The sequence below is a fragment of the Thunnus maccoyii genome, chromosome 19, assembly GCF_910596095.1.
Source record: "Thunnus maccoyii chromosome 19, fThuMac1.1, whole genome shotgun sequence".
NCBI classification, from domain to species: Eukaryota; Metazoa; Chordata; class Actinopteri; order Scombriformes; family Scombridae; genus Thunnus; species Thunnus maccoyii.
In genome coordinates this window covers 16,555,461-16,569,514 of record NC_056551.1, presented here as the reverse complement: position 1 = coordinate 16,569,514, position 14,054 = coordinate 16,555,461, and the positions used below count along the sequence as shown (strand labels likewise).

The window sequence follows — 14,054 nt, the reverse complement described above, 5'->3', positions numbered from 1 at the left end:
AATGGACAGGAGAAATATTGTGGACTACTCACTTTGCCGGTGTAAGTCGCCATGATGGTTTCTTGAGTCATCATGATAAGGAAGTCTGAAAAAAAAAGTCTGAAAGGAAAAAAAAAAACATAAATGAGAAAACCAAAACCATAAACAAAAAAAATCAAAGCTATAAATGAGAAACCAAAACCATAAGCAAAGCAACAAAACTAAACTCAAGGAAAGAAAACTGTAAATGAGAAATAACAAGTGCAAGTGAGAGTGCTGTAATGACATTAATTGTCCCGGTTTTATGATGACAAGTAGTTACTTTTCCTCTCTGATCGATTGTTTGCCTTTACATGTTTCTTGTATTTCCCATTAGGTCAAATAATCTCTGTTGGATTCTGTTAAATGGCCAGGTTTACTGAGTCTTGTAAGTTACTGATCAAGTGATCGACAATTTTCTGATTCAATTGCTTAAAGCAAGCACTGTATAAACATGTAGCCTGGGACAAGTAGCCTGTACTTTTTGTTTAGCTCCTACACAGTTCGTGTCATGTTAACAAGCTTGTTAACAGGAAATGGAACTCAAAATAAAGGTTTAAAAAAAAACATGTAAAGGCAACCAAAGAATCAATAAGTATTTATTTTATTTATCTATTTAGACTATCATGAACAATAAAAAACAGGATAACTGATTTCACATCAGCACTCTCATTTGCAGTTGTATTGTTTACAGTTTTCTTTCCAGTTTGACTTTTTTTTCCTTTTGCTTATAGTTTTGGTTCATCATTTATAGTTGTGATTTGTCACTTATGGTCATGGTTTCTCGTTTATGGTTTTCGTTTTTTGGCTTTCAGAGTTTTTGGCCCTAAATTGTGTGTGTGTGTGTGTGTGTGTGTGTGTGTGTGTGTGTGTGTGTAGATAAAATATAATTTCTTTACAGTCTACTTTTTTATTATTTGAATGTGTACTCAGTCTATTGAATATGCTAAATACAGATTTATATAATTATAATTATATATAATTATATATATTCTTTTATTCTACTTTTATTAATTACTTTTTTAAATTGCTTTGACTGTTGTCTAAAGTAGTTAGATTGTCCTGCACACAACAAGGTTTCCATTTAACTTTCATGTATTGGTGTTGCTATTCCAATTTGCTTGAACATCAGCTGATCACTATGTCAGATTACAAAGAGGAATCCTATTGGCCGCCTTATCAATTGCGGGCCAGTTAATGACACTTATAAGAACACTATGGTATTTGCTAAGCGTAACTAAATCAGCACAATAAGGAAAATAAGTGGATGTACTGTAATGCATGCTATATGATCTCTATTATTCAATGCATAAGGGGATAGGAATGCATAATAGTTTTGTGTAATCATGACTAGTATTGGTTAAGTATATGGCAAAAAAATGTATGTGCATGGTTGGGAAACAACATCAGTAAACTAGGGTAAACAGGACCAATATGTTAGCCATAGATCATTTCATGTGGACCATAAAGTACAGTACACCGAATTTTGGAATTCCCTTTGCAATGCTATAAATGCAATGACAAGCATGCAAGGATAGTGTACTGTTCATTTAAGTACCAGGGCATATGTGGATTCATACACAAAGCAACTCACAAGCATGCACGCACATACACATACACACACACACACACAATACCTTTGTTATTCGTAACACACTGCCTGCCAACTACGGCCTTCAAATTTAAACAAGAGTACACAGGCATAAACCACTATTCCCACTGCTGCCATATAATCCCCAGTGTGAGTGCAATGCAGCACCAGCAGCAAACATTACTCTGGTACCACAAAGGTTTCATCCAAGGCCAAAGCTACAGTCAGCAATCAAATGAAGAAAGTCTTTGAGTGATGTGCAGGGAAGCCATAACTCTCGATGAGCCCTAAGTCAAACTGTTCAGTTGAAATTTTTTTGCAAAGTAGTGAATATGAAGAAGCAGATATTCTGCATACCCATGTCCAAACATTATACACGGGACAGTAGGATGAAAGGTAAACATGTTTGTGTGTTTGTTTGTGTGTGCTCTTGTGCTCTGCCTCAAGTGATGTGTGTTAAAACGAACACAAACAAAAATATTTACAACAGGAAAGAGTGTCTTCTTCATGACATCTCTGACTATGTTTGGTGACTTTTGTTTCCCCCTCCCCTCATTTTCATTTCTCAATTTCTCTAGTGTTTGTTCATCACATTCCCGGCAGACAAAAGTAGACAAAGTTCAAGTTATCACTGCTGTCCCAAACATAAAAACCGATGGACCTTAAGATCAAATAACAAAATGAATTTCCCCACAGCAAAAATTGTGCCTAGGATGAGATATTTATGTTGGCTTTATCATTATCAACACAGAATGTTTGACCTGACAGACTCTCTTCTATGCTACAGTATGTCCTGTTCTGCGATGTTGGCTCATGCCGGTGCAACCTTAGGCTACACTCAAACATGCCCCCTCTAATTGAATTAGTTTAGCCTCTGGAAAAGTCAAGCTGTAGGAGACTTTATCTTTGAGGAGAGCAAACACACAGAATAGACAGAAAGAAGAGAGAAACAGATACTGCTTTGCAGCAAGGAAGCACTTGAGTTTCCTTTTTATGGATAATGGGAAATTTGGGCTAACATAATCCAACGCACTTTCACTTCTTTAAGCGGGGCCCACAACTTTCCCTTGTTAGAGCCTTGAGCCTACATTGAGCAGCATCCCAAAGTGTTTTCCTTAAAGTCCTTTCACTAAACGTCCTTTTCCTTCACTTTCAGGGTCATTGCTTCAATTTAAAACACCAATAACTCTACCGGACAGCAGCAGCAGCGGAACAACCCATACCATCCTCAATTGTTTCTCCAGACTACACTAAGACCTCAGATGCCTTCTGTGTCATGCATCACTACCTACTTTGACCACAAAGGCCGCTCCTTCACCCTGAAAAAGTTCCTGCAGGCCTTGAGTGTGGACTCCTCTGTCCTGTCACAAACTAAAGCACTGTGGCCTTTCTCTGTGGTCCCAGATAAAATGATTGGTTCTGTAGCACATTGAGCCTTAAAGTATAGCATCTAATCAAATTAAACTGGCCACAGTTTGCTAGTTTGCAAGGTAAACATACACCTTTCCTAGACAAAGGGCTCCCACGGAACATGACAGCAGTTCTCCCATCTAATTGCTCAGGTCACTATCAAAGGGCTCCATAGTCTTATAAGTAACATGATTACTAATTATACAGTTAGCACCTCACTCACAAAACTAGCCACTGCCCTCAAAGCTATCTAATGGCAAGAAGCTCCACAGTGAAGCAGTTGACTATTGTCAGTTTGATAGTCTTTTTGCTGGTTTAAAAAGGCCATGCCATGGTCAAACAAAGTATTTCTAAACAGATTGTGGATGTAGAGAGAAGATAAATACAGATCCAAGGGCATATCTACTAATCCACTGGTAGTGTTCCTATATCCTGTGCTGGTCTGAGACTTGAAGTATGCCTCCAAGCAACATATGTTACCTGGGTATTATAATGCACCTTTGGTTTTACAGGGTCAATAGTGCTACTCCTCATAGCGTGATAACAACTGTTTAAACGTGGCATTCAACCTGTTCCCAATTAGGTGCATTCTTGATTCCTCCTGACCTTGGTGGTAATAGCCATGCTGTGTTAAGAAGAATGAAACGGAAGACATGGTGCAGATCTATCACAGCTCTATGAATTATCCATCCACCCATCACCCATCTTACTTAGTGAGAAGAACATATAAGAACAACATTTAGAATGACAAGGGAGTTAATATACAATAATTTGACACATGACGCAGAATTCATAAAACCACAGTTTCATCTGGACATGATATGATATGTAACTGATCTGATATGCAACTCATACTACAAAAGACTTTACTTTACAGTCGCAGACAAGGTGTCACGTGATAAGATTTCATCATTGGTGCTTCTTTGTGCATCCAGACATTCTTTTCAAGACCCCTGTACATATTGGCTCACTCTCAAAGTCAGGCATAAGGCAATGCAATATGCCTTTCAAAGGTGTTTTCGTAGCACCAGGTGATTACGCATGGAAGAATGTGCGAACGTATGTGCCTGCTGCTGAGAGTAAGAGGAGTGTCGGTGTGTGTCTGTGTTCATCTGTGTGTGTTCATGCCTTCACTGATGTGTGCACTAGGCTTATGTGTGAGCATGCATATGGATGTGTTTCCGTTCTGTAGCTGCTTGTTGTTTTTGGCTGAGAGATCCCAGATGAGAAAAGCAGATAAATTTAAGGAAGTTGAGAAGAAAATCTTAGATTGCACCTGCAAGAACAATAAACAGGGCAATGCTCCTTTTGACAGTGTGGCAGCTGACATGCATTTGAGGTTGCACTGCTATTCATTTTACACCTACGGTATGTCAAACAATCTAATTCTAACTTTTATAGGTACTCTTAAAACGATAGGAGATCATTTTTAGTGGCAAATAATGCACGTATAGAGGGCCTCTGTGGTGCTATTTTCTGCAGCATTTCCTTGATGTAGACAGATAGGTATACTAAAGATAGATAGATAAATATTACCGTCCCCTCTGAAACCCGACCCCCTACCTGAACCAGGCCTTGCATTCTGACCAGCTCACCCCAAAACCCATGTACAACGGTTCATATCCTCTGTGAGTTCCAACATATGCAAACACAAAAATACTAGAAAGCTGAAGATTGTTGTCATCTGCTGATAAGTCTGCAAAGTATCTAAATTGTTGCTATTGATTATATTTTTTTATCTTTATATGGAAAAAAAACAAAAATATGATTATCTATGCAGCCGCTGACCAAGTAATTCAACCCTCTTCATGAACATTCACGCTTACAAACTGGCCAATCCACTTCTGATATAAAGTTTGTTGGAGTAAGTCTAAGTTTCTGCCTATATAATACTGTATATATACATGATTTGTGTGTTTCCTATCCTGGAATACATATTGCTGAAGAAATTCAGATGCACCAGACATCCTAGGACTCACTACAAGGACTACACTATTCACTCTGTCTGCAACTCATGAATACTGTATGGTTCATATTAGGGGGATTATGCAAGGCTCATTTCTTAAGTCCAACATCCTATAGAGAGAGGGGTTTTGGATGCTGCCGGGGGCGAGTCAGCCTGATTCGAAAAGAGAAAAAATTTAAGAAGTAAAATCAATGAGTGATGAGAGGGAATGAAAATTGATGGGGAACTAAAAAAGAATGATGCCAGAGCCTTCAAAATATCGATTAATCTTTTTACAATGACACTAAAAGTTAGTCTACTAAAATCAAACAATATACCAAAATCAAACGATGTATCAAAACTGAAACAGTTTAAATTTGCCTTGTCAATGAACCAAAATTGTCTCAGGGAATACATTACTATATCAAGTTTTTATCGAAGGGCAAACTGTGCCTCCCCAACAAAGATTAAGTCTGCTCCATACTTAAGGCTGGGATATGCTCAAAAACAACTAGTTCGTGCAACATGTTTTCTGACCACGTTGGAAGGCAAAAGTCTTTGTAGCTGTTCTGAACGGCCACACATTTTCAGACAATCTCTCCTGGCATTCAAGTGTTGCCCTCTTTTGTACGTACATGGAAAGTGCCTTAAAGAGCTGTGCAAAGAAAGAAAACATAGAGAGTGATAGAGAAGTTAAAACCATGATTACTCTCTCACCACCACACACCCAGCCAGTCACTGCATGATGGACGTTAATGTCTGATTCTTGATTTCTGAAAGATACTGCAATTGTTGGATGCTTCTTTCTCTTTCTCTTGCACTTCTGTTGGTGTATACTGGCACCTTTACTGGTGTACACACAGGGTACCCACAATGATGACTGCTGGAGCATGAAACATGGACAAGAAAATCTTGTATCTTATTTTTAAGAGGAGACATAGGTAGACTGAGTTCTCAAGCAGCAGCAGACTTGTCAGCAGAGGAGTCCAGGGGATGGATGGGGCATATAATGGGGAAGAGTTGTGTTGAACCAGGGTAGAGTCCGATTACAGAGGGGGTGTGGGGTAATAGTGATGCTGGGAGAGTTGCACTCCCTCTCTTTTCTCTGGGAGGTCTCTTCACATCAGCTCTGAGATAGGCTTTGACTCAATGACAGCTCTGAACCCCGTGTCAGGGAGAGGATTAGCCTGGGCTAGGGTGCCTCAGAGGGATGGGGTCAAACTAACCAAATCCTCCTACCGTCTCTTCATACTTTCTTGACCCCCTAATGTTCTCCTCCATCACCTTATGCTCCCCACCCCGAGCCTAGCAATGATTTAAATGGCCCAACCTCCCACCCCTGCATCTCCTCTTCAGTTCACCCTTCTTACTCCCCACCATAATTCACCCTGTCACCCTGACCTCCCAGCCCTTAGCAATGCCAAACAAACCACCACCCATGGATGGAGCCAAAGGAGCCAAGATGTCCTCTTGCTCAGTTTGCCCCCGGCTCAGGTAAAGGCCAATGGCCTGACAGTGGAAGGTCAATCAACCCCCTCATCAAGACTTCCATCACTCTATCCAACTCAATGGAAACATGCTGGAAGAAGAAGCAACTTACTGTGTGGTCAACAAAAGCATTTCAGCAGCTGGACCCAGGCGATCAAGCAGAGCACTTTACATTGGATTTGTGGCATGCCAAAACATCTGGGGGAACTTTGCTCTTTACTCCTCCATGTCAAAGGCTATGTTTGTTGTGAGACAGTCAGTGTGATGTTTTTAAAATTCCTCTTTTTAGGTTTTGTTCCAGAATGTTTTTAGATAAATGTTTTAAGAATAAAGATTACATATATGTTTTGTTGTTGTTATATTTGAATGAGTTAAAGATTTTGATGGTTGGAACACACATACTTACTTGCTACAAAACTTCTCTGACCATCTAACAGAGACAAGATCCCATATGCTCTCACAACAGAAAATAGTCAGCCAGTGCCACTGACCACTACCACTGGAATGCAACCACAGCTAGTGAAATATACCACAGCTGTAAAACTACCTACAGTACATCAATAATCACTGAAGTGTGCCAAAACCCCCAAATAAATATATCCCTTTGCAGACAGCCTTCCACAGACACTGCCATTCAACCAGGAAGTTGTGTGAGGGCACTTTATGGAAAACAGGTATCATCACTCCATCGTGCATAACATGCATACTCATCCTTTCGCCTCTTATCAAGCGCTTTCCTTCTCATGTGAACCACGCTGACAGCACAATAGTGAGATGGCATAACACGCAGCAGTGCCATGTATAGCACAATCTTTATCGAGTCAGCACATTCCATGAAAGCAAAGCACTAAACTCTCACCACAGTGTGCAGATAATACCTTCAACAAGCCATCTGTTTGCCCTTGCTTCATGGAACATGGGAAAAAACAAATGTGGGCAACGATTGACCTGTGACTTAGGAAACAAATGGTGAGCAGCAGATTTGAAACTGCAGAAGCAGCGGTGGCTTGCTAGTGCTCCTGTGGGTATTGAAAAGGATATCTGGTATTACAAGCACATATTTTCGTGAATAGTTTCCACAGATAAACAAACACCTTCTCACTGTCAGGTCTAAATATCCCTAATTACATCACATCAAAGCAGGAACCAAAATGGTACCCACTAGCAATTCTCAACTTCTAAAATACTAAATACTTTGGATAAAAACAATTGTCTCAAACCAAATCAAGTCCAATATATTGTATGGCTTTTTCCTCTGCCAGGAGGAAAGTTTGGACTTTTTCAACCCCTGAACATGTTGTTTAGTTATTTCTGAACTCCGGTATGTCAGAGATAACATATTGAGTTTTATGCATCGTGCTGACACACTCAGTTTTGACTGATGTAGAACTTTATGCAGTCACACAAAATATTCACCTACCAGGTCACTCACCTGTCTACATATCGGCGGGAAGGTTCATTCAAAATCAGACCGTGTGGTGCGTGGGTGAAGGGTGGTTGGCGCAACAGGCGGTAGCGGAGTGGTTGGCAATGCCTACAAAGTGTGCAGTCTGGTTTCGATGCCAACAGGGTGGCATCAATCTCTAGGTGTTGCTCCATAGTGAAAAACTGTACCCCATAAACCTCTTCCTCTATGTCCAGCTTCAGAGTCAGTGGGGTGTCACAGAAGACATTACTGGGGCCCAATGACCTGTTCTCCCCACTGACGGTCAGTAGCAAGATGTTATGGATAGCAGGCAGTGCTGTCTCGTCAGGGCCTAAGAAGGTGACCCACACAGTCAGGGAGTCTGGTATAAGTGGGTAGGGGAACTCCAGCTGGAGCATGCAGCCCTGGAGGGGGCACTCAGACAGACCAACAATGCTTTGCTCGACCCTTGAATTGGGACTCCAGGTGCGCACACTTGGCTCACAAGCCTGCTCCGCATCTGGAGGGCCTGTGGGATAAAATTACAAAAAGAGACACAGTGTCACACCCAACTTGTAAACAAAAAAGGGACAGAAACAACAACATCACATTAAATATAAATCAGACACAGTAAGCAAAAGCCACTGGGCCATTTACTACAAAAACATAATGAAGGATTGTTAAATTACATAAAGATGTGCAATGATTTTATGACACAGGTCCCTGAAATCCTTTAAGGATGCAGGAAAGTGAACAGGTAAGATAGTTCTTAAACAAAGCTCATTGCATGTTTGAGTGCTGACAGATCAAGTATTTGCATCAATGATCTTTTTAGTGTATCTACACTTCATGCAACATCAAGGTAGAGGTGAAACTGAGAGTTCATTGTGAGTCCATCTGCAGAGGAAAGGCAGAGCTGAGGTGTGTACCTTCTGAGAGAGGCCCTGTGCAGGGTTCTCACTTCAGCACAGTCATTACAACCTCTAACAGTCACACTCCAGCCATATTTGGAGTCCACACACAGCTAACTCGCATTATCCCAAGTGACGTACACTAACATTCATCAAGCACTTTTAGAAGCCAGCAAGCGGCAGACACTATGTTCTCCCTCGATTTCCTTTTGTGCATTTCCAAGCTGGCAACCAACGAAGCCATTTGCTAACCTCATTTCTGGGCACCATGCAAAATTCCAGTGTTTAATCAAGTGAGGACTGAATATGGTTTCCAAGCCACATTATCTCAACACATTTATTATTGTACTGTAAGTGTGTGTGTGGCCAGAGTGGAGGTGAATTAAAGGAAAAGAGAAAGAGAGACAGAGAGAAAGAAAAGGGGTGGGGGGTTGGGGGTGGGGGGGTGAAGCTGGGAGAGAATGAACTAAGATACTCCAAGAGCTTGGCTTTGCTCAGCTCCCCCCTCATGTAGTCCTGGCTTTTGCAAGGAAAGGAGCTGTAGCCACTGAAAATATTTTGTAATGTCAGCTGTTATGATGGGCCCTACTCCTGCTCTGGCGCTGTTGCTAATGTGGTTGGAGATTTAAGAGGAGACAAAATAGGAGTGTCATCCACTGTGTAACCTAAGGCAATGTAAACTATATTTCAAACATGCAAAGATGCATTTAAGAATACACTCTATGCAACCAAAGGGTTCGAAATCCAAAATCAAAACCTCAGTGATTTACATGTAATCATCTGCTTGACTTTAGACACAGCAGCTACCTGCAACAGGTTATCAAAATTCACAATAAAGAAAGTAGATTGTATAAATCATGTGAATGTCTCACAGTAGAACATGGGCCCCCAAAAATGGATATCAGCTGCTTACTGCTACATAAACAGCCCAGCTCTGAAGTGTTTGACCTATAATTCCCTTAGAGCAGAGAGAGGGGGCCCCAAGGTGAGTGAACCATCCAGACCTGAGCTTTGAATATGAGCCTTTCATTCGCTGTTGATTAGCTGATCCCATCTGGGTATTAGTCTGTCGACAAAAACACCCATTCTGTGAAAAATTAGTGAAATACAGTGGGCATAACTGCAGTGTAATTGCCCCCTAGGTTCAACATAAGCCATTGTATCTATGATCTCAAAGCTTTTCAGTATCACAAAAACATTAGGTGCAAAGGTGGAGGTCTAAACAGATATGACTGAAATGGACAAGGTTGCATCTCACTGGAATTTTGGGGATCAGTAATGGTATCCATCATGGTAACACACTTAATAATAGCACATTGCTGCTTGCAGAGTACAATGATTACAACTGAATTATGGAAAATCTGGTGGCCTCAAATGTCCCCTGCCTGTTATACATTAAACAATAGGGATTGAGGAAATAAAAGATTTCATTACAAATCAAGATTTATCTCATTTGACAACTTTTTATGTTCTGATAATGACCTCAGAATGGTTGGTAATGGTTATGTATTGTGCCAGAGAGCATCACGTGACCTGCCATTTCAACTGTGGCCAAAATTGATGCACAAGCCAGCACTGTTCCTGGGGTTTGGGGCTATGGTAGAAGCTATGTATCTGTCAGATTGTTTTTATTTTTTTCTCCTTTCCAGTGGCCAAAAATGGATTGATTACAAATCAACAAATGCAAACGAACCACCAAAGTATTCCATTTTATCATCTCAAAGAGAACTTTTTCCATGCAACACTAATCTGAACACAGCCTTAGTCTTCATCTATGAAGCTTTTTTTTTCTTTTGAATTTTAGACATATTGGTTGGCAATACTAGCATTCTTTAGTGGGGTTATGGCTGATATGGGCAAAGAAGCATGGGGGTTGTAATGGAAAAGATTAACATTTTTTTAGGTTTTTTAGGTTTGACTTTCTGTCAAATTAACACTTCCAACACTAACTGAATTGGCAGTGTTGTACACTGCTGGGGTCATTTTTCCAGAAAATTTTTTGATATCTGATAATTGTGCAACACCAGGGGATGGGGAGTTTCATAATCAGAAACTGTGGAATTAAACATAATCTTTTTAATACACAGGGAAAGAACAAATACAGATACTGTGCTGCTTTGACACTAGGATCAGTATATGATCAATGTTTGATACAACTTGCGGAAATCAGCTAAAAAAAATGACTGGTTGGTGAAGTATAACTCCAGGATAGATGCTGGTGCCTGCCCACTATCCAGTCATAATCCTTCTGCTCTGGAGAATCATAGTGATCCACAAAAAGTCCAGAGAGCCGGATGAATAAACAGACAGGGATATGTCCGGGCATGCACACTTTATGCTTTCTAAGAAGTGTCTGGCTCTAGCTCTCACTATCGATGACTCACTGTCACACACTGTTACACACTTCCTCACTCAGAATGCAGACATAAACCCCCTCCAACCCTTTTGCCCTGACACAGACACAAATAGAGAGACACTTCACAGACACACTTTATGGAGGCAATAGACACTCTACGGCTTGGGAATCAATGTCACATCACGTTGCATTCAGGGTATTTCAGAGGTTAATCTGTCATAGCTGTTGGCAGCTGGTGTTTGGGTTTGTTTTTTTGTTTTTTTTACATATGGAGCAGATGGCACAGGTGCTACTTTTGGGTACACATCACTACAGATTTTTTGATAGTTAAAAAAAACAAACTGATGAAGGAAACTGTTCTCCCAAGAAAAATGAGAGCATTAGTCGTTTCAGCAAATGCCCAGAAATATTTACAATCAAGCGACAAAGGCCTCTAGTGGCCATAGGAATTATATTTCTTAACTGCCACAGTAACAGAGGAACTACAGTGACAAAGTCTGCAGATACAGGAGGTTTGGGTGAATGGATGAATAAACAAAACATTGCACTTTAACATGTTAACATGGGAGGCCGCAGTTCCTTTCTCCTTTCCTGTCAACAGTCAACGTTTGTTTCTTTTAACTATGACCGTGGCCATTCCCTTACTGTAACCAAGTGGTTGTTATTGTTACCATGACAACAAAGGTCCCCTTACCTTAAACTTTAACCCAAACCACAATTTTTCCTTAATCTTAACCAAGTACTTATTTTAACCATGATGTTTTTCTAACCCCAAATAAGTTGTTTTTGTGCCTAAATCTTACCAAACTTTAACCATACTATAGCACTGTCAGATCATAAAATAAAAAATTGTTTATTTTTAAACTGCGACGCCGTCCTGCTGATAGGGGCATTAGGTCAGAAAAGGCTGTGTGCCATTCTGGAGGGCATGGACCAACTACATATTTTGTCATTTAATTTGGAGGACCTATTGAATGAAAGGAGCCAAGGAAAATCATTGAATAGAAAGGTCAGGACCATAAGTGGATGGCAGCAAACTATAGGAAACAAATTTAGAAAGTACTTCCTTAAATATAGATAATTATTTTAATTTAATAAGTGGTTTACCAAAAGAAAAAAATAACGATTAAAGGGGACCTATTATGCTCATTTCCAGCTCTATATTTTTATTCTGGGACTCCACTTGAATAGCTTTGCATGATTCACAGTTCAAGAAACTCCTTATTTATCTTATACTGGCCCTTCATGCAGCCCCTCAGTTCAGCCTCTGTCTCGAACAGGCAATCTTACTTCCTGTCTCTTTAAGAACCCCCTCCCCACGAGCTCACTCTATTCTGATTGGCCAGCTTTCTGGAAGCCTGCCTAGGGGCAGCCGTATCAAAGTTGTGTTAAGTTACCGCGGATGCAAACCCAACATTTCCTGCTTTACTGCTTCATATTAACAGCTTTTAAATGACTAAATAACAGGAGACTTTTACTGTGAAGAATTTACAGGAAATTTAACGTGTTCCTCATCAAATTAGCTGAACTTCTTTAGCAGCTCTAAAACAGTAAATACAACAAGATATGGAGAAATTTGGAGCTATTTGTTCAGCAGATCAGTTAGAAATAATGCAGGGAGGAATAGTACAAGCAGAAACAGCCACCGTCATGATGATGTTTGATGATGTGCTGCTGACGTCCAACACACCTCCAACAGGTAAACAACTTTTTTTACTTTGCCCTGCTGTGTAATGGAAAAACACTCACAGCGTGCCAGCTCCACTCGAGTCATAGCTCAGCATGACTACCCCCAAAGCAATGGAAAAATGCCATAATGTTAGCAGAGTGGAACAGAGAACTTGCGCGCTGTGCGTGGAGCAGATGACCATATAAAGAAATCTGTTACGGTTTGACGTCAGGCCAGACTGAAAGTAGAAAAAATTGTTGGAAACCGAACGTTCAGAGCAGTCTGAAACCGGTGCTTTTTGCTCACAGGGTTTACTTCTACATACGTTTACCTTGTTATTTTACACTTTGGCCACATTTAATATGAACATCCAACATTGTAACATTATATATTTCATATGGTGTATAATGTTTGCCCCTGCACAGATATGATTTTTGAAGGGGGCTTTTGAAGGGGTGTTTTTCTCACTGTACATTAAAGGGTTATTGTAAGGTACAGGTACAAATGTTACGATAAAATAAATATTCACTCATCTACATCAGACATTAATCTCAAACATGGCCAGTGTGTGGATTTTGAGAGGATGTGACTTGAAACAACCTGTACATCAAGGCAAATATGCATCACTGGAGAAAGTGTTCAAATATTTCACTTTAAATTTTTGTGTCACACATCTAACAATTAAAGAAAAGACATGCTTTTTTCATATTGATTGGCTGTCCTCATTTGGACTGTAGACCTGCATGCCACAAGTTGAGCCTTCTGTTCTTGAATGAAGTCAGGGCATAATATAAACCAACCAGGTTTGACACTATGCTTCTCTTACGGAGGCTTCTAATAATATCTTGGACCTTTATGGGTTACACAGAAATACACATAGAGACACGCTTGTTGTGAAGACTTACAGAGTAAAGCCATACAAGCAAACTTTTTTACGCACTATATTGTAAATATATATGAAAGACATACACATACTACTTCTTCACCAAACATCTCCAGCTGCACTTATGAAACAACAGGGCAAGAATATACATAGAGCTACACACACACAGACTTACGCATATATGATTGCAAACATACACATCCTGGGCCTTTCACTTCCATTCATGCACACTTCTGTTTTCAATCAGCCCAGGATCCTCCCTTGTGAATGTCTCTAACCACATGCAATTCTCTTAACTATCATGGGTGGTTTCCACCCCACCCAACCTCTCTTACCCACTCCCTGAATCCATATCCATTTGTGTTTTTGCCTTTTTTT

General features: G+C 40.3%; 1 protein-coding gene across 2 annotated transcripts in view; it reads right to left on the bottom strand.

Annotated features, from left to right (window-relative positions):
• Positions 1-14,054, bottom strand: part of pappaa (pregnancy-associated plasma protein A, pappalysin 1a) — a 90,929-nt gene that overhangs the window by 55,643 nt on the left and 21,232 nt on the right. For both annotated transcript variants that reach the window (XM_042396131.1, XM_042396132.1), the window contains exon 7: positions 7,885-8,386. In XM_042396131.1, coding sequence (XP_042252065.1) covers positions 7,885-8,386 — 502 coding nt within the window. The remainder of the gene's footprint in view (positions 1-7,884; positions 8,387-14,054) is intronic.